We start from the raw sequence: 24,170 nt of genomic DNA, 5'->3' as shown, positions 1-24,170 counted from the left end.
GATAATGTAGGCAGCCATGGGAGGGAGAGAGGGCTATGGAGTTGGGGATGCTAGAAAGCATCTCTACCATCAGTGGAAGGCCAGGTGCTCAGACTCCAGCCAGGCTGCTGTCTATGTTTGCAGAGTGAAAGACTTGAACTAGACAGCCTTAACAGTGGTCTTTAGCTCTCACACTCTGGTATCCTAACAACTGAGATAGAATAGATGCAGCTCTTGTGGTCTTTTTAAAATTTAGATGTGCTTCCTGTAACTGAATACCTAGCAGTCTGGAATTAGCCCCATACCTGAGAGGCACCTAGTGCTTCTTAGTACCTTGGGTTGAGAGCCCACCATGGAGGGATTGCTTAACATGGACTTGTTAAAAATAATAAAATTAAGAAAATAAACATGCATGATCATACTCTTGGGTGACTTTGTATATTGGGAGTCATGTTGACAGCACTTAGATTTCATTTAATCCCACAATAAGCTCCCGTCCAGCAGATCACAATAACAGAAAAAACAGATCCCCAGTGGACAAAGTAGAACCTGCTTTCTGCCTGCTGGTTTCAGAGGCTGTGGCTACAGGCTGGCCCCTCACCTTCTTATTGAAACATAATGTTCCTCACATCTTGTTATCACTTAGCTGCACTTATATATACCAAAGATTCCAGTGAGGCCTGGTGCTTTCCAGTCTCCTGAATAAGAGTGGCATTAAAGTCATACCCGTACAGGGGATATTCTTTCCATTGGCACTGTGTCTCCTCACTCAAGACACATCAAGGTAAGAGCTTCTTGTAACAAAGGAAAAAGAAACTCCAGCATGCAGTGTCAGAGCTTTGCAAGTAAAGAAAGGAAGGCATAGCAGGGTAGTGTCCACGCTGGGCTGGCTGACATCCTCCCCTGCAACAGTCACGGTCAAGCACTGATTCAGAGTCAATTGGCTTTGCTGAAGTGGGAGTAATTTAGAACCACTTGGCCTTCACTTAATCAACTCTTCAGTCCTCCATTTAGGTTTTAAGAATTGTCAAAAGCATAATAAAGCATCCTTCTGTTTGCACATTTGCTGGAACCAATGATTTAAAATCCAGAATTTTGTGAAGGTAGGTCCTGAAAAAGTGTAGCACCACACTTCCTGCTCATAGGTGAGAAACTGCATCTCCCAAGAGCCAGCTACTTACTCCAACAATTCTGTGCTTGGTATTTCCGACTGTGACTATCTCCTGGCTGAGGATCAAGAAAACAAAAATCCCAGCTGTGTCTCTTAAAGAACCAGTATTACATGTATGGAATGGCTTAAGGGTTTATAACAACATGAGTCAAGTCCCCTAGAAGCATTTTCTTCCCCCTGCTGATGAACTTCATGTGCCACTGAAGTCTATAGTTCTAATGTAGTTTCTGGTGGTGCTTAAGATCTGAAAGCAAATTGTCCACGTCACCACCTGACTCCTGTCTTTTCTAACCTGTATACTTTCTTACCTTACTTTCAGCCTTACACATGCAGAACCAGTCCCATGGGGTGGATGGAGCAGTAGCTGAGAGTTAAGCAGGTTTAAGGCCAGGTTCTTCCCTAGGCTACTTCTGTCTCTTTGGAAATAACACTTGTGCCTACCTCGAGGGATGTGAGGAAATGAACTAGAATAAAGTTTATGAATTGTCATCCATTAAAAGTATCATGTGTATGGACACAAAGAACACACACAGACAGACGAAGAGAGAAAGAGAAACAGACAGAACAAGCAGCAGGAGATAATACCCACAAAAGCCCAGAAGAAGTCCCTTCTAGTCTTGATTACAGAACAGGACTAACTGGCAGATCCCTTCCCTGCTTCCCACCTTTACTCCTATGTCCTTTTCTATAAAATATGAAGGTGATGAATCTAATCTGTTCTTAGCAAAGAAAAGCAGGCCAGGTCTCAGAAGAGATGACATGAACAAAGTTCTTTTCCAGATTCAGAGCATATTTGGGATGGAGACACATGAGGTTTTGAAATGGTTGTCAGTGACATTTAATGCAAAGTCCTGTAAAGGCTCCCCCCCCCCCCCCCCCCCGCTGTCTTCCCCGCTGGGAGCCTGTTGGTTTACAATCATAAAAGTGACAGGGCATGCTCTGGTGCCAATCATTGGCCAACCTCTTGGGACACAGAAGGCTGTTCTTCCCTTTCCTTACAGCTCTCACTGGAACTTATACGGCCTCAGGATTCACCATGCTTTAACAGTTGGGGTGCCTCTCTCTGAATAACATTTTGTAACTCAAAAGGTACCTGTGTGAAATACAGCTTCACAGGAGAAAACAAGACAACCCCTGCACACAACTTTGTTTAGGTTCTAAATGTGGAAGAAGTCAGGTGCATTTTAGCTACAGATCCCTGAGAGATCACCTAGAACAGCTGTCCACCCCCACGAGTCCCATTTCAAGGAGTGAGTTACCAAAAGGCTTCCCTTAAAGGCTATCTTTTGGAAGGTCTTCTGCTGACGCCAGTGAGCTCACAGCTAGCCCTGCTGTTACATCACTGGATCACTAGGGGTCAGTAGCAGAGATGTGGGTAACTTACAAAATCGGGCGAGACTGGAAATCTTCCTGGTTCATCCTCTCAGACTGGCGGATTTTCAGGATTTCAGTGTAGCTCAGGTTCTGCAGTTTGCTTTTGAACTGGTCCAGGGAGCTAGGCTTGGTTGTAAGCGCTCTCATAACCTGCTCCTTCACCACCTGCATTACCTGCAATGAAAGGAAGGTCATTATATCCCCAGGGCTAAGCTTTCCTGTTCAGAAAAGACGCCCATGTCAGCTCCTTACTCCCCTGGGTGCACAGTGTGACCTCTGGGCTCCAACCTTGAGTATGCATTCCTAAAAGATAAACTTCCATTATGTAAACTTCTATTTTCTCACGCCGTGGGAACCACAAGAAAGAAAATGGACTATGTTGGAGTGAAGGGCAGGGGAGAGTGCCTATTTGCTCTATATATTATGTGACAGCTACTGATATAACACTATAAACAGTACAAACACAAGAGTCAGAAAGGAACAAAGGCCAAACCACAGCTAGAAGTCTGCATATTAATTATTTCTTCCAGGAGAAAATTGCTGTGATACAATTAACTGTGAGGTTTGGCTGGCAGCAATTCAAATGGATGTGTATAGATACCTACACCTCGCAGACCTTTCCCCCAGGTTGTTAGGGCCTGAGTGTTCATGCAAATTATACATTTGGAAGTGGGCCTGTGCTCTTTCTCTTTGAGTCAGCAACTAGACGGAGGGTTCATTATATTAAAACAGACATATCCCATTGGAAACTTCAAGAAAAAAAAAAGAACACGGTAATGTATGCCTCTGGATAAGCCTTGTTCACAAGAGGCCATTAACCATTGCCTCTATTAATATAGATTAATCTTCATCAAAATACATAAAGCAAAAAAGGGTCAGAGGACCAACAGAGACATCCAAAGGGCTTGTAATCTTACTGCTGCTCTTCATCCTCCATTACAAATGAGAATAACAAATGTTACACTCTAGTGAGTATGTACCAAGTGCCTGATGCCCTGATAGGCCCTTTACATGGGTGTGTGCCACATCTTCTCTTCCTTTACCCACTTAAATCTACAAGCAGTATTACCAGCATTTCAACTCTATGAAGAAACTTAAGAAATTAGCTTAACATTAATCACATACCAATCACAGTCGGTTGGTATGTAGAAGAGCTGAGATTTGGCCTCAAGTTTGTAAACACTCTACCACTTCTTTGGCCATCCTTCCTTAGTGCTGCTTAGGAATTTAAAACATAAGCCAAAACTGTATATGTGCATCTGCTTTATGATGACTTTGGTACTAAGGACCTTGTTATGCATCATCTCCTGTAATCCTCCCTCCAATAAAGAAGAATAGGATATGAGTGTTGTACACACAAAGGAACTGAGGGGAGACTGATGACTTGTCTAACACACTTATCTAGAAGCATTCCAAGGGAACAAGTATGGTGGCTATACTACAGATGTGATGTTGAACAAATATGAATCAGATACAGACTCTGCCTTCTCTGAGCTAATGGGCTAATGAGAGACATGGACAAGGCCCAAGATCATCATAGAAGAATTATGGAAAAGATAGATGGTTCGGCTCTGCTGGCAGGTAGAAGACATTTTATTCAAGGTCCATTTGCTATCATCTCTACAGGAAGAATGGGTGATCAGCTGGTGCACACTTGGACAAATGACCTGGAACACCACCACACATCAGCAGCTCTGAACCTGGGCTACAACTAAATAAGAACTGACTATCTAAGCATCATTCCATGCTCCAAGAGAGGACACGTTCCAGCTGACCTTTAACTACATCTGCTTGTCTACTCTGAAAAAATTGTTAATTTGGGATGTTTTTACAAGTATTGAAATCCCAAAAATTTCATGCCATGTGCATCATGAATGGCTAAATTTGGTCAACACTGAATTACTCTGCTTTATCGTCAGGGGTTACTCTTTCTCCATTTAGGGAGCCTTGAAGTGAAGCCAGTGAGATAATGGTTTCCCAATGTTATTTGCTCTTCTGGTGGGTGGTTGGATGCGCAAGAGAGAAAGAGGTACAATGATTAAAATAAAAAAGCGATATTTTAAATTGGATCAGAATAAAACTGAGAGTGTGGAGCTAGCTCTACTCCCCTTATTTTATAAATGAAAAACTAGAAGTTCAGAGAGAGAAGTGATTTGCCCACTGCATGTATTTAAGGAGGTATCCCAAAAGACGGCAATTTCCATATTATACCTGCCTAGACTCATGCCAGGGCTTATTCATGATCATGTGATCCAAACTGCCCAATCAGCACCCTTGTCTAGATTGTTCCAATTTAACCTGAGATATAGCCAAAGCCTTAATTTAGAGGATGATGGGAGACAGAGAGATAATGCAACAGACTCAGGCAAAAGATGGAAATGTGAGTGCAGAGAGTATCAATAGTGATGATCTGCATTCAACCAGAAAGGCACTCTAACTTTACATTTTGGTGTTTGAGGTACATGAATCAAATTCTATTTTCTTAAGTTGATATGAATGGGATTCTTGCCATTCACATCCAAACTCTCAACAAATACCCAGTGAAGGGAAGATGAGTAGAGTTGATGGGACTACTTTAATAAGAAGACAGGTAGGCTGGAGAAATGGCTGTGATTCAGAGCAATGGCTGCTCTTCCACAGGACTTGGGGTTGTTTCCCAGTACCCACATGGTGGCCCAGAACCATCTGTAACCCCAGTTCTAGGGAACCCAGTGCTCTCTGGACTCTGTGGGCACCAGCTATACAAGTGGCACACAAACATACTTACAGGCGAAACCACCCATAACACGAAATAAAATTAAAATAACAAAAGAAAATTACTCTTAAATTCACCTTTATATACCATGGTTGAATTCTTGCTTGGAAATAATGATGGTCTCTTACCAAATGCCTGGACACGTTCCTAGTCACATCTGATGCTTAGAGAGTCATTAACTCCCTGGTACAAGACTACTATCCTCGATGGGTGGAAGAATATCTAGTAGAAAAGCCCTTTAAATTCTCCTTTCAATTTGAAAAAAAAAAGCAGCATAAAACGTTTCCTAAAGGTAGGTGGGTTGACTGGCATCTGCAGCCAGGAGGAGGAGTAAAAGCTGTGGGCATGAGGCACAGAACAGCAGTTGGTGGAGTCCAACATGAGATGAGCTTGTCCACTCCTGGCTCACTGTCATTCTGTGCTGGCCCTAATAAGTTCAACTCTTACTCTTTATGCCAAGCAAAAGAAGAAAGAGCCCACAGGTTGTCTTTTGATTTGTTTGTTTTTCGTACGATGATAAAATACCAAGTTAAACATCTCTCTGGGTCTTTGCAAATTAGCTTCTAGCTTCTGTAGTTTTTAATAGTTAATGGTGTGAAATCTCAGCATGTCATGTATAAAACTTAAAATAAGATATTTTCAGTTACCATTGTTGATTGTTTCTTCTTTGAAGAACATGGCACCAGTTGCCTTTTATTTGAAAAACCTTCAGATAATAAGGCAGAGGTATCAGCAAATGAATGGTGAAATATTTTACTTAGGGTGCCCATACTGCCACAGATACTAAAGAGAACATACTCTTCGAATCTACATTTGCTGTTGGCATTGGTCCAACATTCAAGTGATGTCTGTAGTATGCGGATACTAGGGTATGAGAAGTCCTCTTAGCACATGCTGTTTTCTATAAGGTCTTATCGAATAAAAGTGTGGGATTCCCATAAGACGTCTGTACTTCAATGGAGAGAAGTTTTGGCCCTTTGGAGGACTGTTTAAAACACTGAACCAGACAGGCCTTGGGTAAGTCCCTCTAACTACTGTTCATTTAAATGTGTTCCTGGGTCCTACTCCAAGACCTACTGAGCCTCCCTGTGTTCCTCGTCTAGTATCCTCAGGCCTTGTCTTTATGCCTGCAACCTTCATACAACATCAGTCACTCTCTCACCCATCAAATGGTTTCAAGCACCTTCTCAGGGCAAGGTGCGGAGGGACACTGAGAGCCTTGTGCTAAATGAGCTCTCGGCCTGCACTGACCTCCCAGAAGAGAGAAAGTGATGTCAGAGCACAGCAAGGGCGCACACATTCATTCGGCAAGCACCAAGCTACTCTCAAATGATGTCAGCACATGGACACAGCACTGGGACTTCAGCTACAGACTGAGAAGTGGCCACATGCAGACACGCTGTGGTAAAGGGAGGCTATTCTTGAGAAACAGCATGAGCGAAGCTTTGAAGGCAGAAGGGAGCACAACACTGTCGAGGGTGGAGAAGAGGGTGTGGTAGTCTCCTTGGCAATTTGCTAAGCAGTGTTAACAGAGGAAAAGCACGTGGCTTCAGAGTCAGCAGTGCTGTGGATATCGCTCTGTATAAATAAAATGCTGATTGGCCAGTAGCCAGGCAGGAAGTATAGGCGGGACAAGCAGAGAAGAGAATTCTGGGAACAGGAAGGCTGAGTCAGGAGACACTGCCAGCCCACCATCATGAATACCAACATGTAAGATACTGGTAAGCCACAAGCCATGTGGTAACTTATAGATTAATAGAAATGGGTTAATTTAAGATGTAAGAACTAGATAGCTAGAAGCCTGAGCCATTAGGCCAAACAGTTTAAATAATATAGGAGTCTGTGTGTCTATTTTATAAGTGGGCTGCGGGAGAAAACTTCAGCTACACAGCAGTGTTTATTGCAGAGTCTGGCTCCACCACCACTCACCGGCTGGGCTGGACAAAAGGATCAGCCTCTCTGAATCTGTTTCCTTATCTTCAGCAGAGATATCACCTGTCCTAGTTAGGGTTGTCATTGCTGTGATGAAACATCATGTGCAAAGCAACTTGCAGAGGAAAGGGATTATGTGACTTATGCTTCCACATTACTGCTCATCACTGAAGGAAGTCAGGACAGGCAATCAAACAGGGCAGGAACCTGGAGGCAGGAGCTGGTGCAGAGGCCATGGAGGGGTGCTGCTTACTAACTTTGCTCTCCCTGACTTGCTTAGCTTGCTTTCTTATAGAACTCAGGACCACCAGTCTCACCCAGAGTAGACTGGGTCCTCCCCCATCAAGCACTAATTAAGAAAATGCCCTACAGGTGTGCCTATAGCCCAGTTTAATAGAGGAATTTTCTCTACTGTGGTTCCCTCCTCCCCAGTGTCTCTAGTTTGTGTTAAGCTGACATAAAACTAGGCAGTACATCATCTGTGGTCAGATTTAGGAGATGCTGAACATTGAGGGTAGTATCTTATAAGGCTCCATCTTAGCTAAAATTTGAAAGATAGCTTGCCTAGAAAATATAATCTCCCTTTCAGCCTGCAGGCATGCACACCTCACATGATGGCTCTATGTATTCACAGCACTTAGAGGGAGATCATGATTATATTTGGGCTGCAGTGCAGAGAACTGGTTTTGACAGATTCCATGGGGATATTTTCTTTAAACAGTGTGCCCGCTCTCACCCTGAGTAGTTTCAGGGCTTTAGGGTTTTTTGTTTTTTGTTTTTTGTTTTTTTTTTTTACACTCTTTAGCTATACATCCTGCCCTGGTGTGACCACTACATTCCTCTGGTATGAGGCCTGGCTGTGTGGGCTTACAGGCTGACTGTAAATAAAGAGGGCTGTTCTGAAGTCACAGAGGCCTAGTGTCAACCTCTGGCCTCTCACAATTTCATCATGTGTCTGCAATTACAGCAGATGAATCAGAAAAATTTTTTTCACTGATAAATGCAAAAATGTTCTTCTCTATTTCACGAAGGATATGATTTCCTTTGGCATCATTAACCATACTTTGTCTCCATTTCTTCAGTGTGATTCTCCTGGTGCTCTGAGATTCCTTCCTTTATCACATCTGTCTGAAGCAACAAGGCCTAATTTGTAGCCAAAAACCAGTCTGTGTTTGATGTGGGCAGTGAGGCCCTTGTACCTCTTTCTCTGTACAGCATCATTTCATAGTCTAATAAATAATTGGTGTCTATGTAGGTGGCACATTCTGTCAAGGAGCTAAGGAGCCTGAGCTGAGAAAATGAACAGTTTTCTGGAGACTAAATCTTCCCAATGGCTTTACTATTTTTCAGTTAGAGTTCTGGGATCTCATTCATCCACAAGCCAAGGACTGTTCTCTAGGTACCAGACACCCACACTCATGACTGTCAAGCAACCTCAATGGTGAACTCTGAACTAAGGATCATAAAACATGGAACCATTAGGACTTGGGAGGTTGCATGCTCATTAAAGCTGGACAGTTGTTAAATGCGGGGTGGTGAGATGTTGACTCTGCCTCCTGACTATTCCTTCTGTTAATGTCATATCATTTGCACTGACCCTCTCCCAGAACCACTGTCCCCACATCTGTCCTTGTTTGGCCAGTAGACTATAGAACTGATGGTCTAATGTGTTACTGGCTGTGATAGTGTTAATGGTCAAGTGGACAGAAGTCTAGAATCACCCAGGAGATGGCCTTCTGGGTCTGTCTTTGGGGTATTATCTTGATTACTTTAATTAAGGTGGGCTGACCCACCTTAATTAATATAGCTGGGCAGAATAATTTGGACTGTGTAAAAGTGGTGAGAAAGAACTTAGCACTGGTATGCAGAATCGTCGCTCTGATTCTGATTAAGGATGTGATCGGTGCAGCTTCCTCAAGCGCCTGTGACTTTCGGGGTCTGGCAGACTGCAGCCTGGAGCTGAGAGCCAAAAAAAACCCTTCTGCCCCAATATTTTTGTTTGTTTGTTACAGAACTTGACCGCACATCAGAAGGAAACTAAGACACTTTCCATCGTCCCATATAACACACTGTCTTCACTGAGTCCAGCACTTGAACTCCGTGACCTCGCCACACTGAGCGCCCCTCAGCACCTTGGCTTTCCCTCTCGTGCCTCTCTGCCTGCTCTCTTTCCTCCTGCCACAGAGACCTTCCTTTCTTCTCTTAGGTTCTGCTTTGGAAGACACCATGTCTGCTATGCCTCCCTCCACCCACAGACCTGAGATACAAGCCTACATCCCCCACTGAAGTCCTCCTTGCATCACAGTGGACAGTCCTCGTCTCCTCTGCTCACTACCCTCCAGAGCCTGTGCAGCCCAGTCATGTAGCATTAGCTGGGGAAAAGACCGGTTTTATTTATGTCTTAGAGGCTCATCACACGGCCCAAAGAATCAGCCTCTAAAGCCAATGGTTTCCAACCTTCACAGGAAAACAGAGTTTAGGTTGAGTTCTGTCAGGCTCAGCCCTGGGGACTTTAATTCTAGAATGTATTCTAGAAGTGGGTTCTATTTTTCCAGTTCCTCAAGCATGCCAATGTACAGCTGGGGTGGAGGAATCCTGGCTTGAGAAAAGAGGGAGCCAGGAGACGGGCAGGAGGACCGCCCTGCCAGGAGGCTAGCAGGGCTGCCCCTGCCCTCAGCATGCCTGCTAGTGTGACTTACAGATGCCATCCGAGGACTGGAGTCATTATCTGCCACTGTCTACCAGTCCCCTAAAATGTGGACGGCATCATTGCCCTTGTCAAGGACAGTCAGGTAACAAGAGCAATCAGCTATTGCCAGGGAACTGGCTGCTCCCAGCCTCTTTGGGCAGGCTCCTCAGATGCCACCTCCCCTGGGGTCATAACCTGTTTCCTGGGCTGTCTCTCTCTCTCTCTCTCAGGTAGTCACAGACGCCATGTTGAAGGCATCTGGCTATTTCAATCAGGAATGCTTTAACAAGGGCAGCCAACATTTTTTCCCCAAGAAATTCACTGTTCCTTGGGCAGCAATCAGGGTTAGCATCCCCAAATACTTGATGAGAGCAGAGCAGCCACTGTGTATTAATCCTGAGCAGGTAAGCTTGTGGCTGGCAGAGTCCAGGCAGGGCTCAGGGAGGGGAGGGCAACTGTGGGAGTACCAAAGGTGATTTTTCAAGTGTACCCTGAGAGCAAAACAGATGGTGAGGAAGGAAGCTGCTATTCAGCTCTTCCCCTGACTCTGGTTTTGTGCTTCTGATAAAGCAGGGCAGCTTCAAGCATCCTGCCAATATGACCATTGTCTGAACAGAGATCTCGGAGGACCTTGGTGTTATCCCCCCAAATAGCTCGTTATATAATGGCTGACCCTGTAGTGCCGTGCAGATGCTGATACAGAGATGCACAGTTCGGAAGACCAAGGTGGGTAACATTAACAGCTGCTCTCCTCTTCCTGAGAAGGCCTTTTAATTTAAGGTTTAAGGCATTTTTATAGCCGGTAAAAATAGTAAACCTTTCAACCCGTGATTCATGCAAAAATCAATCAGCGCTAGGTTCACAGAAGAGCATCAAATAGGGAAGCACATCCTCCTCCTTCCCCTCAGCCTCGGCAGGAAGCCCAGCCATGGAGGAAGCAGGAGAGCGGAGGTCAGGAACCACAACCTTCTGGTTGTAACTTGTCCTTGAGCCCAGGGTGATCAGGAGGCAAGTAGCTGTGTGACAAACCACTCTGCCCCACCGAAACAGGGAGCCAAATTAACATGGGCAATCAGGCTAAATTTGCCGGATAGCTAATTGAAGGCCCCGGTGGACAAGAGAAAGCTATTTTTACCAGCATCGGATAGAATCAGCCTCAGGCAAAGAGGAATTCATGCCAATCACATTAGAGGGTGGCTTTTAGTCCACAGCTTTAAATAAACGGACAGGTCAAGCAAGTCAGTCAAAACCTATGCACGTGTGTGAAGGGGCTTTGGGGTCCTTGTAGTTTTTCCTCTACTGGGATTGGGGTAAAAGGTTAGAATATTTTTAGTAAGCACACTACATTTAGGTCCTCTAATGGCTGCTCACAAATCTCATCCACACACTGCCAGCATGGGGCCGAAGTGAAGCATAGTCTTTACAAAGTTTTCCGAATTTACAAAGAGCACTCCTGGCTGGATAGTCTGCTGAATGGGAGCTGCTGGGAGTTGGGGTCTGTTCTCTTTCAACTATGGCTGCCTGACGATGGGGGAGGACTCCTGAACTGGATTTGCTGAGATCCCTCAAATTAGGAGGGGAAATGAACTAGAGAAGTAAGTGGATTTGTCTTATTAATTTTTATGTGTATTTATGCATTGTGTGTGTGTGTGTGTGTGTGTGTGTGTGTGTGTGTGTGTGTGTATGTGTGTGTGTGTGTATGCATGTGGAGACCAGAGGTCACTGTCAGGTGTTTTCTTCAGTCTCTCTCCATATTACTTGTTGAAACCTGGGTTCTCACTGAACCCAGCATTCAAGACTTGGCTAGACTGGCTGGCCAGTGTTTTCCAGCCTGTGTCTGTCCCTACCCCTAGCCTTGGAGCTACTGACAAGGGCTGTCACACATAGCTTCTTTATATGAGTGTTCAGGATTGAGGATCTCAGGCTTGCTCAGGATGCATTTTTATCCTGCTTAGCCATCAACTCCTCAGCTGCTCTTTACACATAGTCGTGGTGCCAAAATACAAGATGATTAAAAATAACGAAGAATTCCTTATTGTTTTGTTAGGGAATACATGGTGTGCATGGTGCCCTCTCAACATTACAGCTGCTGGCAGAACATCTGAGGTCCGTCATTGCCTTTCTCACTTCATTTTTTTTTTTATTAGTCATGAATGCTCAGCCTTTGTTTATACTTGTCCCACTAGCTCTTGTGACTTAATTTCATCTATTTCTCTTCATCTACATTTTGCTTCAGGGCTTTTTTCCTTCCTTCCTTCCTTCCTTCCTTCCTTCCTTCCTTCCTTCCTTCCTTCCTTCCTTCCTTCCTCCCTCCCTCCCTCCCTCCCTTCCTTCCTCCCTCCCTCCCTTCCTTCCTTCCTTTATGTCCTACTCCATGTCTATGGCTGGTGGCTCCTTGGCCGGCCCCAGGTGTCATCCCTTTCTCCCCCACCCTCTCTTTTTCCCCTCCTATTTATTCTCTCTGCCTGCCAGCTTTGCTTATCCCTCTAATGCCTGGCTATTGGCCGTTCAGCTTTTTATTAAACCAATCAGGTACCTTAGACAGGCAAGGCAACACATCTTTACATCGTTAAACAAATGCAGCATATAAACACATGCAACACATCTTCACATTTTTAAGGCCTGTAAAAGGGAACTAATGGTCACTGTGCTACCTGCTCCTTTGGTTTGTCTCCGTAGCAGAAGGTTGGGGCTCCACTCAATTCATCTTTAGGCTCTGCTATCTTGTTGTCAATTTTATAAACATTTGTGGAGTGAATGAGGGAGGAGAGGAACATACCAGACGCAGATAAAACAGCCTTCTATGACGCTGAGATTAGTCACCATTAAAAAATAAATGAAGTGTCTCTGGTCTCATTTTGAGGGTTAAACCTGAAGCTGTGCTAGTTTAAATCTCTCAGCCTGTTTTGAATTCACTATTAAATAGTGACAAATGAAATGGGACAACCTGCCCCACTGGAAGGGAGATTTAATAAACTTTAAAAGCAGTCTGCTTAGGCACGAACACGGGGGAAATGGAGTGGGAAAGAAAAAGTCTGGTTCCATAAAGAAGCCTGGCATCAGGCAAGGCTGCAGAGCAGAGGGCACTGCATGGCTGCCTCGGCAAGTCCTCCATAAGGAGTTGGCATCCAACATGAGGCTGCTCCTCTGCAGACAGATGGGTGGTGGGTGCAGGGGGCCCATCGGTCAATACTCAGCTACACACATAGTCATCCCTTAGTATCCGTGAGGGTTTTGTCCCAGGACCCTTGTGGATACTCAGATTCAAAGATCTGCATCTCTTACATAAGATGGCATAGTTTTTGCAAACGCCTACCCATATCCTCCCCTATACTGTAAATCACTTGCAAATGAGTACCTAATACAACATCAGTGCTGTTCAGTAACTGCCCTAACACACCGTTTACGGAAGGAAAACAAGAAAGCTGCATATACTCAGCACAGAGACAACCCCCAGCCCCAAATAGTCTTGATTCCTGACTGGCGGACTCTGGGGACAGCACATCTGTGGATATGGAGGCCTGGCTGTCCTCACTAACCATCTCTAACCATCTCCCCACTTTCAGAAAACAAGATGCTGCTTGCAAAGCAGTAAATGCCCTAAATCTTAGTTGGAACCCTGAGAATACCATGATGTGTGATTCGATTTCCAAATCCAGCTGATTCATCCTAAAGATACATTTTTGGTTTTCTAAGTTTATCTAATATGTTTTGCTTCCTGGTACTGGTATTAGGTGATGTGTCTGGTCGTGGTGGTGCCTGCTGGGAGGAAATGCTGAAGAGGTGAGGCAAGAGATCACAAATGTGAGGCTAGCCTGGACCACACATTTAGAGCAGCAAGGAGGAGGAGTTGGCGGGGAGTGATGTAGATGTAATACTCATGTGTGATGCTTAAGTATAAAGTTCTCAAAAAAAAAAAAAAGAAATTTTAGAAAGATAATCAAGCCTGCATCTGCTGTGCTGACATTTCTTATGCATCAAACACATGCTCGGCCGGGCGGTGGTGGCGCACGCCTTTAATCCCAGCACTCGGGAGGCAGAGGCAGGCGGATCTTTGTGAGTTCGAGGCCAGCCTGGGCTACCAAGTGAGCTCCAGGAAAGGCGCAAAGCTACACAGAGAAACCCTGTCTCGAAAAAACCAAAAAAAAAAAAAAAAAAAACAAAAAAAAAAAAAAACACATGCTCAGCACTGGGTGAGGTTCTGGCCGTGCCAAGAACCGGACCGAGTGCCCACCCAGAAGAGAAGCCCGAGTGGAGAAGATGGTGCAGAACAAGGGACGGCGACTTCAGACAGTACCACTACGGATGTGGGCTCTTCATATTATTTAGGGGAAGGGGAATAAAGCCAATTAAGCATACCCCTGGCTTCATCCCCAACTGCATGTCTCAGAGTACACGGAGATTATTTATTCACTACCTGTCTCTCCAGGAGGACCTTGAAAGCTTCCCAGGCAGAGACTATATCTCATTAGTCCTTTTAATCACCACTGAATTTTAAAACCCATCCTATCTAAAAAACATTCCCCTTCTGTCCAGTAAATTGAAGGTCAACTAGACTGTATTTCTAGAGTTACATGAAAAAAAAATGATTTCTGGCTGGTCTTTGTGAAGGCCAGGGACAAATTCCTGTGATTGTCTTAAGCAGGAGGGAAGAGGGCTTGTAGCAGGAGCAATGATAGATTAACTCTGGTAAGCACACGGCCACACCGGCATCTTGCTGTATTTCTCCCCGATGGTTGGAATGGAGACATCTCATAAATCCCTAGGCCTTTTCTTTCCTTTTGCAGGTTATTATAGTGTCCCAGGGCAGAAGAGCACTCTGCAAAGTAAAGTAATTGTGAGCCATTTATTATGTTTAAAGGAGAGCCTGCCATCCATTACAGCCACAATGTCCAGACAATTAAAGTGGTGGAAGTGACTATGCAAAACCCGCTGTCACTTGGTGTCTGAACTCAGCGAGCACATGCAGAGCTAAAATGGCCCTGGTTTCTCTTGGCTCAGTACGTCTTTCTTTCTGTTCTTTGTCCATACCACTCACAGCCAGGAAGCACACCATCCCTGTGGCTTCCAAAAATCTACTGGGTCTGCCATGCTTTCCCACAAAGCAGTCGCTTTCTTTGCTGGCGCATCCAAAGCAAGGAACAGCACTGATGGCAATTACATGACATGTACACCATCATTCTCCTTTACCATGCCAGTGGTAGATGTCAGTCATTGACTGTAACACTTTGTTCTGTTGAACTAGGATGCTGCAAGAAATTGCTACCCATCAATTGAATTTCATGCACAAAGGCCAAACACTACTTAATCTTAATGCATAGGACTGATCAATAACTTTGGATCAAATCTTCTTAAAGTTCCAGTGTCTGCTACCTAAGATGTTTTATGGATTAGTCAAAAATTATTAGAACACGAACTTGCATCTATTTTCATGTGCTCACGAATAGTGGTTGTTCAGTCCAATAACTAAACAGTATTTCCACATTATCATCATCTTGGTCACTGAAGCTAATATACCTATCTCTGGAAATGGTACAATATTTGGGGTAAGGACACACTCATGGGCTACATAGCCCAGCACTCAGGAGGAGCTGAGGAATACCACTGAATGAATGGAACCATGAGCAGACATTAGGTCAAGTTACAGACTTTCTGATACCTACAACTATCATTACACTTAAAAGTTCAACATTTTATACTGCTGAAAAAAATAGAGCATATTTAATTTCTAAGAAACAGAATTATAATTAGAGTAAAATTAAGTTTTTAAACATAATGCATATTTATATAACAAAGATGGTCTTACTCCCTGTTCACTAAGAGATGGCTGGAATTTGAGGTCTCAGAAAAAAAGAAAGAAAGAAAAGAAAAATCCAACAACCTCTACAAAAGAAAAATTAATTAATAAATGAAAAACAGAAATGAAAACCACTAAATAAAATGATTATATCCAAAAGGATATAACCCATAGAGAGCTTGGATACTCATGTGCTGCTTCAGAAGGACCATGACAGGGTCCTTGAAAGCTGGGTCTCCTAGTGGCACCACAGCCACCTCAGGACAAGTACATTCCATGATGTTCACGAAATGATGAGATCACCTAACTGCCTTCTCAGAAGTCGTCCTTGCTGCTAATCAACACATTATTCAAGAATCCATGTCATGTTAAATTTTGGTATGTTTTAAAGAAGGATAGTATCAAAGAAAGATGTTTTTATAAAAAGGCACACATCATGTAAAGTGACAACTAGAGCAAGCTTCAGGAATAAATACATGTCAAACTACACCATGGCAGCTCTAAGTTTCTTTTTCTTCCTTGTATTTGCTCTTTGGTAATTTCACACATGCTATAATGCATCTGGATCATATCTATGTCAGCTACCCCCCCTCTACTTCCCCACACATCCATAAACAAAGGATATATCTCCTGTTGGACCTTGTTATGTATCTCATTCTTAACTAGAGAATTTACTTTTAGCCGGGCAGGGGTGGTGTACACCTTTAATCCCAGTACTCCGGAGGTAGAGCCAGGTGGATCTCTGTGAGTTCGAGGCCAGTCTGGTCTACAGAGTGAGATCCAGGAAAGGCACCAAAGCTACTCAGAGAAACCTTGTCTTGAAAAACCAAAAGAAGAAAAAAAAAAGAAAGAAAGAAAATATACTTTTGAACTGAGAACAAATTCAATACCTACCCTTTTCTTCTACTTAACTGGACTATGATGTATATGCAAAACACTTGTGTGTGTATGTGTGTGTGTGTGTGTGTGTGTGTGTGTGTGTGTGTGTGTGTGTGTTGCATGTATGCAGATACACATGCAGGTATGAGCTGAATGAAGGTGTAGACACCAGTGTTTGTGCATGGTGAAAGCAGAACATGGGTGTCTTGCTCTGTCACTCTCCACTTTATTCCCTTGAGACAGGTTCTCTCATTGAACCTGGAGTTGGGCTGGCAGCCAGCAAGCCCCAGGAATCCTCCTGTCTCTTCCCATTCCCCAGCACTGGGGTTACAGATGTGCATACAGCTAACACCTAGATTCTTGCAGTGGGTAACTGGGATTGAACTCTGGTCCTCATATGTACATACGAAGAAATCTTACCCACCAAGTCAACTTCTCAGCTCACAAACAAAACAAAACTAACGAACCAATGAACCAACCAACCAACAAAACAAACAAAACACCCTTCTTCTTTGTCATAGGTAACTGCATAGTGAATGCTGACATTCACTGGCACCTACTTGACATATCCATACGTGTAAGTATAAACAATTATCTTCATTGTAATCCTCCCACGTAGATACTCTCTATTTTTTCAGTTCCAGAAACAAAGCTTGGGTAACTTTCACTGTAGGTAACAGGAGACTCATGAGAATCCTGTACTTTTTAATTACATGTGGAAGCCCATGTATTAAACTGTTAAACTGTTTCACTGTATTAAACTGTTAAAGTGTAAATTTTGAGCTGCAGTTGACTTTGGAACACTAGAGTTGAATAAAAAATCGGTTTCACTTTAACTTATAGTTAAATGTCTCTGCACTAAGCAGTTGACAAGATCAAATAAGCCGGGCCAGGGTGGCCTCTGAGTTCAAGGTCCTGGTGAGTTCGAGGGCAGCCAGGACTACACAGAGAAACCCTGGCCTAAAATGACAACAACCAAAAATACACATGAAACAAGGAAAATAGACATCACAAATAAAACCCACCCGACGCTATATTTTACTTTTGCCATGATTGTCAAGGCAGACTCTTGGAATTAGCATGAGTATTTGACAAGTGAAAATTTTAGTTCAAAGATTTGGGGGGAGGCAAACATGATTCCTAATTTGCAGAATGGTGTGTGCTGTTATAATGTGCAGAACTACCCACTCCCAAAGTGCTTGTCTGAGTCCCCATGGGAGTGACAGTGATGCAGAGCACACAGGCGGTACACCCTGGGACTGCCGCAGAGCCTGAGGGCTGTTCATTAGGAGCCACTCACTGTTCTATTGAGGCTGGTGACTGTGGGCTCACCCACATAGGTGCTCGAGGGTTCAGGGAATGCTGGGAATGTTTCAAAGTGCCTTCTGGTATTTGAAATCTCATTCTTTGAAAGGGACTTTTCTTCACTTGTCTTTGTTGTATATACTTTGTTGTTTATCCCCCCAAAGGACTTAATCCAAATGAATAACTATGCTTCCCCAAACCAGAGGGAGAGGCCTCCAGAATGTTCAGGAAGAATATTGGAAAGTAGCATGAATATTCAATATCAGCAATAAACGAAGGCATGAGCTAATAAACCAAAAAGTGGATATATAAATGGGAGAGGGATTGAGAGCTGAAGAGCGAATGGGTCTCTTAATCTATCTAATTGCCCTTCTGCATGAGCATTCTAGACATGGGAAAGGAGAGGGGAGACTGGCACAGGTCACAGACAACGGTGTCATATGTATATATGTATGTCTAGCTCTAATAACAACTGTATCATATGTGTATATGTATGTCTATCTCTAATAACATCATATGTGTATATGTATGTCTATCTCTACTAAGTTGAGAATCCTGGAATTTGGGGCTGATGTTAACATTGGGAATCAGGCTGCAGCAATTGAGAGACAGAATTCAGTTAGTCAAAATCACATCCCAGAAAGTGGAAAAGCAACGGTGTGAACCTAAAGTTTACAACTCCCATGCTTCTTATCATCTGCTGTGCAGGCACTGATGCCCAGTGATCACCCCAAGTGCTCTGTGGATGGAGCTGGAATGTCCAGAAGAGCTCTGTGAGCTGAGAAGGTTCCTGAAGGTGGACAAGCCTTTCTTCTAAAAGGAAGAGAGGTGGTTGGGGCTTCTAGGCTGATGGGAGGGCTGCTGCTTTAATCAGTTTGACTTCGGAGAAAAGTTCTGGGAAGAGTTGAGAACTAGAGTCAGGTGAACTAGGTTTGATCCCTGGCTCCCTCATTTTCCATCTGCACATCCTTGGGAAAACACCCGACTCTCTCTAAGTTCACAATAAACTGTATAGTATAGTATGGTCCTTGCAGTACCCCACTCCCAATAAAAAGAGAGAATCTTGTTACAAATGGCTGTTGCTTATTTCTCATTTAGGAAGAAGCAGGCATTTGAAGACAGGTTCAGATTAAACTGTGGACCTTTGGAGCAGTTACATGCAAAGATACAGTTTGACCTGTATCTTGCAGATGGTGGTGGAAATGCATGATATTCAGACAGAAGGGTAGATGGTAGAAGTCAAAGATCACCAGTGAAGACCAGGCATGGTGCCCCTGGCATCACGTTTTGTTTTGTTTGCTCACAAAGCACATCCTTACATTATTTCTGGACTTTCCCTAAGTGGGCTTGGGTTTCCATTGACTTTTGATTTGGTACTGTTAACAGGTTTGTGAGAAACCCCACCTCCAAACAAGAGCTCATTTGTCTTTAGGAAATAAATATTGTTAAAGCCCTGGGATATAACACTAAAACAGAGGAAGGTATTTCCGCCAGGAACAAACATCCACATGGCGGTATAGAGAAAAGATGTTTACTCTATAAAGTGAAATAACATTTAGGAAGTTTTGTGCTTAACTTGGGCTCATTATTAAAACAGCAAAAACCTTTTCTCTACAATTTAAAAACCATCATATCTTTTCTTATGCCCTACCTAAATGATAGAAAGAGACAAAAGGGAGAATATTAAAGAAATGGATGTGAAAACAACCTAGTGTATGGGAAGAGGAAGGCAGAGAGAAAGTGAGAGAAATGAGGGTGGTGCTGTCGTCACAATCGGCCCAATCATCGGCCCAATCATCGGCACAATCATCGGCACGATCATCGGCCCGTATCGAGATAGTTCTCAGTGCAGAGTATGGTTGTAAAGAGAGGTATAGCTATAAACCTGCCTGTTGGGACAGGGTCTTCCCAAGGGTCTCAAGTAGAAGCTGTCCTTTGAATCTTGATCTCTTCCTGGGCTCAGGTTACTCTATGTGGCATGGCACTGCCTTGATGCTGGGCCAGGGCAAGTCTGCTACCGCTGCCCATCAGTTGTGGGACCCTGAGACACTACACAGGCCATTATGCCAGGAAGAGATGTTATTTGTACAGATTAAGTGCATTTCATGTATTTTTTTTTCCCCAGAGCTGAGGACTGAACCCAGGGCTTTGCACTTGCTAGGCAAGCACTCTACCACTGAGCTAAATTCCCAACCCCTAATATATATTTTTTTAAATGGGGCCTCACTATATTGCCCAGGATAGACTCAATTTCCAAGATTAAGTAATTGCTCCTCCTCTTCCTGAGAAACTGGGACTACAGGTATACACTATGGTGCCCAGCAAAAATTTACTTTTGACCTGTGATATTTTCAATTTACCATGGGTATCTTAGAAGATGGCCACATCATAAGTGACTGAGTACCTGTAAATCAACAATATGCTGAGTACCTACCACACAAATAGACCCCCAAACATGATCAACCATGGGCTAGGCCCTTCCTTATCTAGATTGCCGGAACTCATACTGGTGTCTCAGAATGACCCCTCTGTTGCAAAGCCTACCTCCCCCTTACTTCTCAGCCAACTTTTCAGCTATTTGTCTTTGCTTAAGTGGGTTTCTAAGGTGGCTCTGCACACTGCTTGCTCCTCGAATGTCATTAATCAGTGCCAAACTTAGCAGGCTCCAGGCCCAGCTGAGAATACAACCAGCTTGGCTCATCACCCCAACACCTCATGAACAAACATGAGTGATGAGTGTTGGGTAAACATCTCCCAGAGAACTCGAGTCAGCTAAATGAGTATTGCTTTAGATGTTACACCGAGGAAGACTGTATGACAAATATTGATATCCAAGCTGTTTTAGACATACAGTAATTTTCCAATGTGCTGAAGCTTGCTGGCATTTATTTAGAACATTAAATTGTAAGAGGGATGAAATTTGGGTCATTTAGTGAGTACAACCAACAACTTCTGTGATAATGAATACCTGTATCAGAGCTATAATAATCATCTTCCAGGAGTGGAGATGCCAGAGAATTTGTTACCCACTTTGTTAAAAAGGACAAGAGAGATCCTGAATTGTAAAAGGGGAGCTCTTCCCTCTCTGTGTCTTCAGAGAAATTCTTCCCTCTCTGTCTTCAAAGAAATTCTTCTCTCTCTATGTCTTCAGAGGAAATGCTCTTGCTTAGAAAGCATGGAATATCCTAATGCAGAGACACCGGGGTCAGCCATGCGATGGCCTGAATGCCACCAGTGGTTGTGTAGAGAAAACCAAGAGAGTCATGACGCTGCATCCAAATGGCTTTATTGTGAAATTCCTAGAATATTCCCTATAGCCAGAGCTGTTCACAGATAAGCCTGATGGATGCTGCAGGGCATGTGTTTATCTGTGATGGACAGGAGGGAAGACGGAGTGGAAAGAGGAGAGAGAGATGCCAAGAGTAACTAACTGCTCGTACTCTTTTTCACTCTATTTCTTGTATCTCTCTTGAGGCATGTTCAGAGGTGTGCAGTGCAAACAACATGATTTTAAACGCAAATGATTGTCAGCAGCTTCAAACCCCTGAACCTCTCAAAAACTGAGGTGGGATCTACCTGAAAGACCAGTGAAGAGTTAAATTAGATGATACAAGTGAAAGTACTAAAGTATTTCCTGGCATACAGTGTGTGCTTGATAAATATTAGGATTTTTTTTGCCTCTGTTTTTCTATTTATGGTCTATGTAACATCTCCCATACATAGAGCTCATTTTATATATTTTAATTGAGCTGGAAAGCATGTACAATTCAAAGTTTGTCTCTGAAACACGTAGCAGCTGCTCAGAAGAGAGACAGCCTTGGAAAAGGACGAAGTGCTCCAGTAAGGGCCAGCATAGCAGGTACATCATGGAGCTCGAGGTTCGCTTCTCTGCTATTGACTCATCTGTCCCCTTCATTAGCCTGGAATCATCAGGGACACCTAGTATACACAAGCACTCAGTAGACGTTATCGGACAGAATAACACCACTATGTATGCACTGGAAGACCTCTGATTCAAAGGCGGCAGCTGCATCAGAGAAGAATGCCGATAAGGCATGTGCTCAGGAGAATAGAATGTGTACTTTATTTTGAGAAGACTTAAACAGGGCCTGTGGCAAAGGAGCAAAAACTCAATGTGAAAATTGTAGAATGTTTATATTCTTAGGACAACAAGATAGGATTGAATCCTGATAGAGTTTGAACAACTTATGAGCAGAGAAGTCAGCGGGAGACAAAGTGGGTGCACACCAGTGTTATTGCCTTCATGACAGGATCCCTATCTTGCTAAATGAACTAGGACAAAAGAAAAGAGCATATATAGGCTACCAAAAGTCAACAGAGCCTGAACATGTGCTCTACACTCCCTCCCTAGGAGGAAAGTCTCAGAGCACTTTATGAATTGGGCAAAGAAAGGAGTGTGAGGACAAGGCTTCAAGTCATGTCCAGATGAGTCAAAATGGGCTTGTACTACAGCTTATATAGGTAGAGCAATCGCTGGCTCATCTTCGGACTTGTGATGACGACACAGATCCTGGCCCCATCCGAAGCAGCCGAGGAGGGTCCTTCACCGCCTTTCAGTGTAGATCTTGGCAGCTCAAAGATTTCTTTAGTGCATGAAAACACCACTACATGTTTTAAGCAAGGCTGAATAAGGAGGAGTTCTACAAACAACTTGAAACTGTGCCACATTCTCTCAACAGGCTCATACATGTCCTTCCTCCACCAGGAGCTTCCAGGGGGCTAAAGAAAGAAGGCATGGAAGCTGGCTCCCAGAGGCTCTTCTGATTAATCCCATAAATCCAGCCCCTCTGACACCCAAGGAACAGATTACATGCATATGTGGGGCCTGGGGGGACCTATTCAATATCCGATAAACATTTGGTTTTCAAAGCCAATACTTGATTGCAAGTTGGTGGCTTTTGCATCTTAATTTGTTTACTTGGAATACAAATGATAAAATCTACCCCTGAGTTATCAAGGTGACATAGACAGTGCGTATAAAAAGCTGCATAAGCCGGAATGAGCTAAAGGGATGCACGTTTTTTGTCCTCCATTTTTTTAGAATGATGAGAAACATCTGAGTAAACTGCCTTGTGGCATAGAATACAAGATCCTCTCAGTTCAAGCAGTGAAAAACAGTCAGCTTTTATTTAATGGAGTAGTTTCTTGCCACCAGCCCTAATGAAGTTCCTGTCTTGGTAGCTGTTGTGTTTGGCTCAGGGTACTGATCATACTCCACGCATATGTGAAAGCAAACTTCTCAGCCATGTATTTCAGTATGCTTATTCACTGAAGGCAGGAGCAGAGAATGGCTACAGAGCTTGCCGGATTCTAGCTGAAGAGTGAAACAAAGATAACTCCAACTGGAGGCACAAAAGGAACTCATGGAGGAAGGAAGCGAGGAGGCCAAGCAGCGACATCTCTGCAGCAAAGCAGAGCAGAGGGCCGCAGGGCCATCGCCCCATCTTCCTATCTGAGACAAGCTAAAAATAGCACTGGCCTAGGCTGCCAACTCCAGAAATCAAAGCAGGAAAGATGCCGCCAGCTGAGTCATGGCAAGTGACCTCGGCGATAAGGAGGATGGATGTAGCTGTGGGTGACAGATGATGAGGCAGGAGGAGAGGACTGCATGGCCGGAGGGGATGGAGGCTTCAAGCAGATGCCCAGTGAGAGCCCGAAGTGCTTACAAAGGGCTTCCTTCCCAAACTGCAACTACTTCAATACAGTTCTCAGGAGGCTGATGCAGAGTCATGATGCAGCAGTTGAAACAGCACTGGTATTGAAGTTGGAGATACTGGGGCACAGTGAAGTTTTCCCCCTTCATCTTTATAAGACTCCATACCCTCATTGTGACAAGCCCTCCCTGGGAAACCCCAAGGATGCAATGAAATGAGGCACCTGACATGGCTGCACCAGAACAGCTGTTTGATAAATGGGTGGGGTTCTTCCTCCCGAGAGACCCATTTTACCCCAATCCTTTCATGATATTTTCCTTCCCAGTCACTTCCAGACATAATGTCTTTGCACAAGCAGAGGAGTTAGAGTTCCATCTTCCACCATGCTCCTGATGGCTAGCCTTCAGTCTCCTGCTGGGATGGAGTCTGCACTATACAGCTTTAATTATAAGTCGATTTTGCCACAGCTGTTAAAATAAGCCTGTGTTATGAGATTTTATAAATTTAAGTGATGTAACTGTTTTTCTATAGTAAAGCACTATACAAATGTGTGTGTGTGTGTGTGTGTGTTTTCTATTAAGCAGCTTAGTTCTCTTTATAGTACTTCTCAACCT

General features: G+C 43.8%; 1 protein-coding gene across 11 annotated transcripts in view; it reads right to left on the bottom strand.

Moving 5' to 3' along the window:
• Positions 1–24,170, bottom strand: part of Elmo1 (engulfment and cell motility 1) — a 539,516-nt gene that overhangs the window by 41,703 nt on the left and 473,643 nt on the right. For all 11 annotated transcript variants that reach the window (XM_076572972.1, XM_042278256.2, XM_016007341.3 and 8 more), the window contains one exon: positions 2,535–2,698. In XM_076572972.1, coding sequence (XP_076429087.1) covers positions 2,535–2,698 — 164 coding nt within the window. The remainder of the gene's footprint in view (positions 1–2,534; positions 2,699–24,170) is intronic.

The sequence above is a fragment of the Peromyscus maniculatus genome, chromosome 5 (genome assembly GCF_049852395.1).
Source record: "Peromyscus maniculatus bairdii isolate BWxNUB_F1_BW_parent chromosome 5, HU_Pman_BW_mat_3.1, whole genome shotgun sequence".
NCBI classification, from domain to species: domain Eukaryota; kingdom Metazoa; phylum Chordata; class Mammalia; order Rodentia; family Cricetidae; genus Peromyscus; species Peromyscus maniculatus.
The sequence above is the reverse complement of the archived record's forward strand: the minus strand, read 5'-3'. Positions and strand labels throughout refer to the sequence as shown.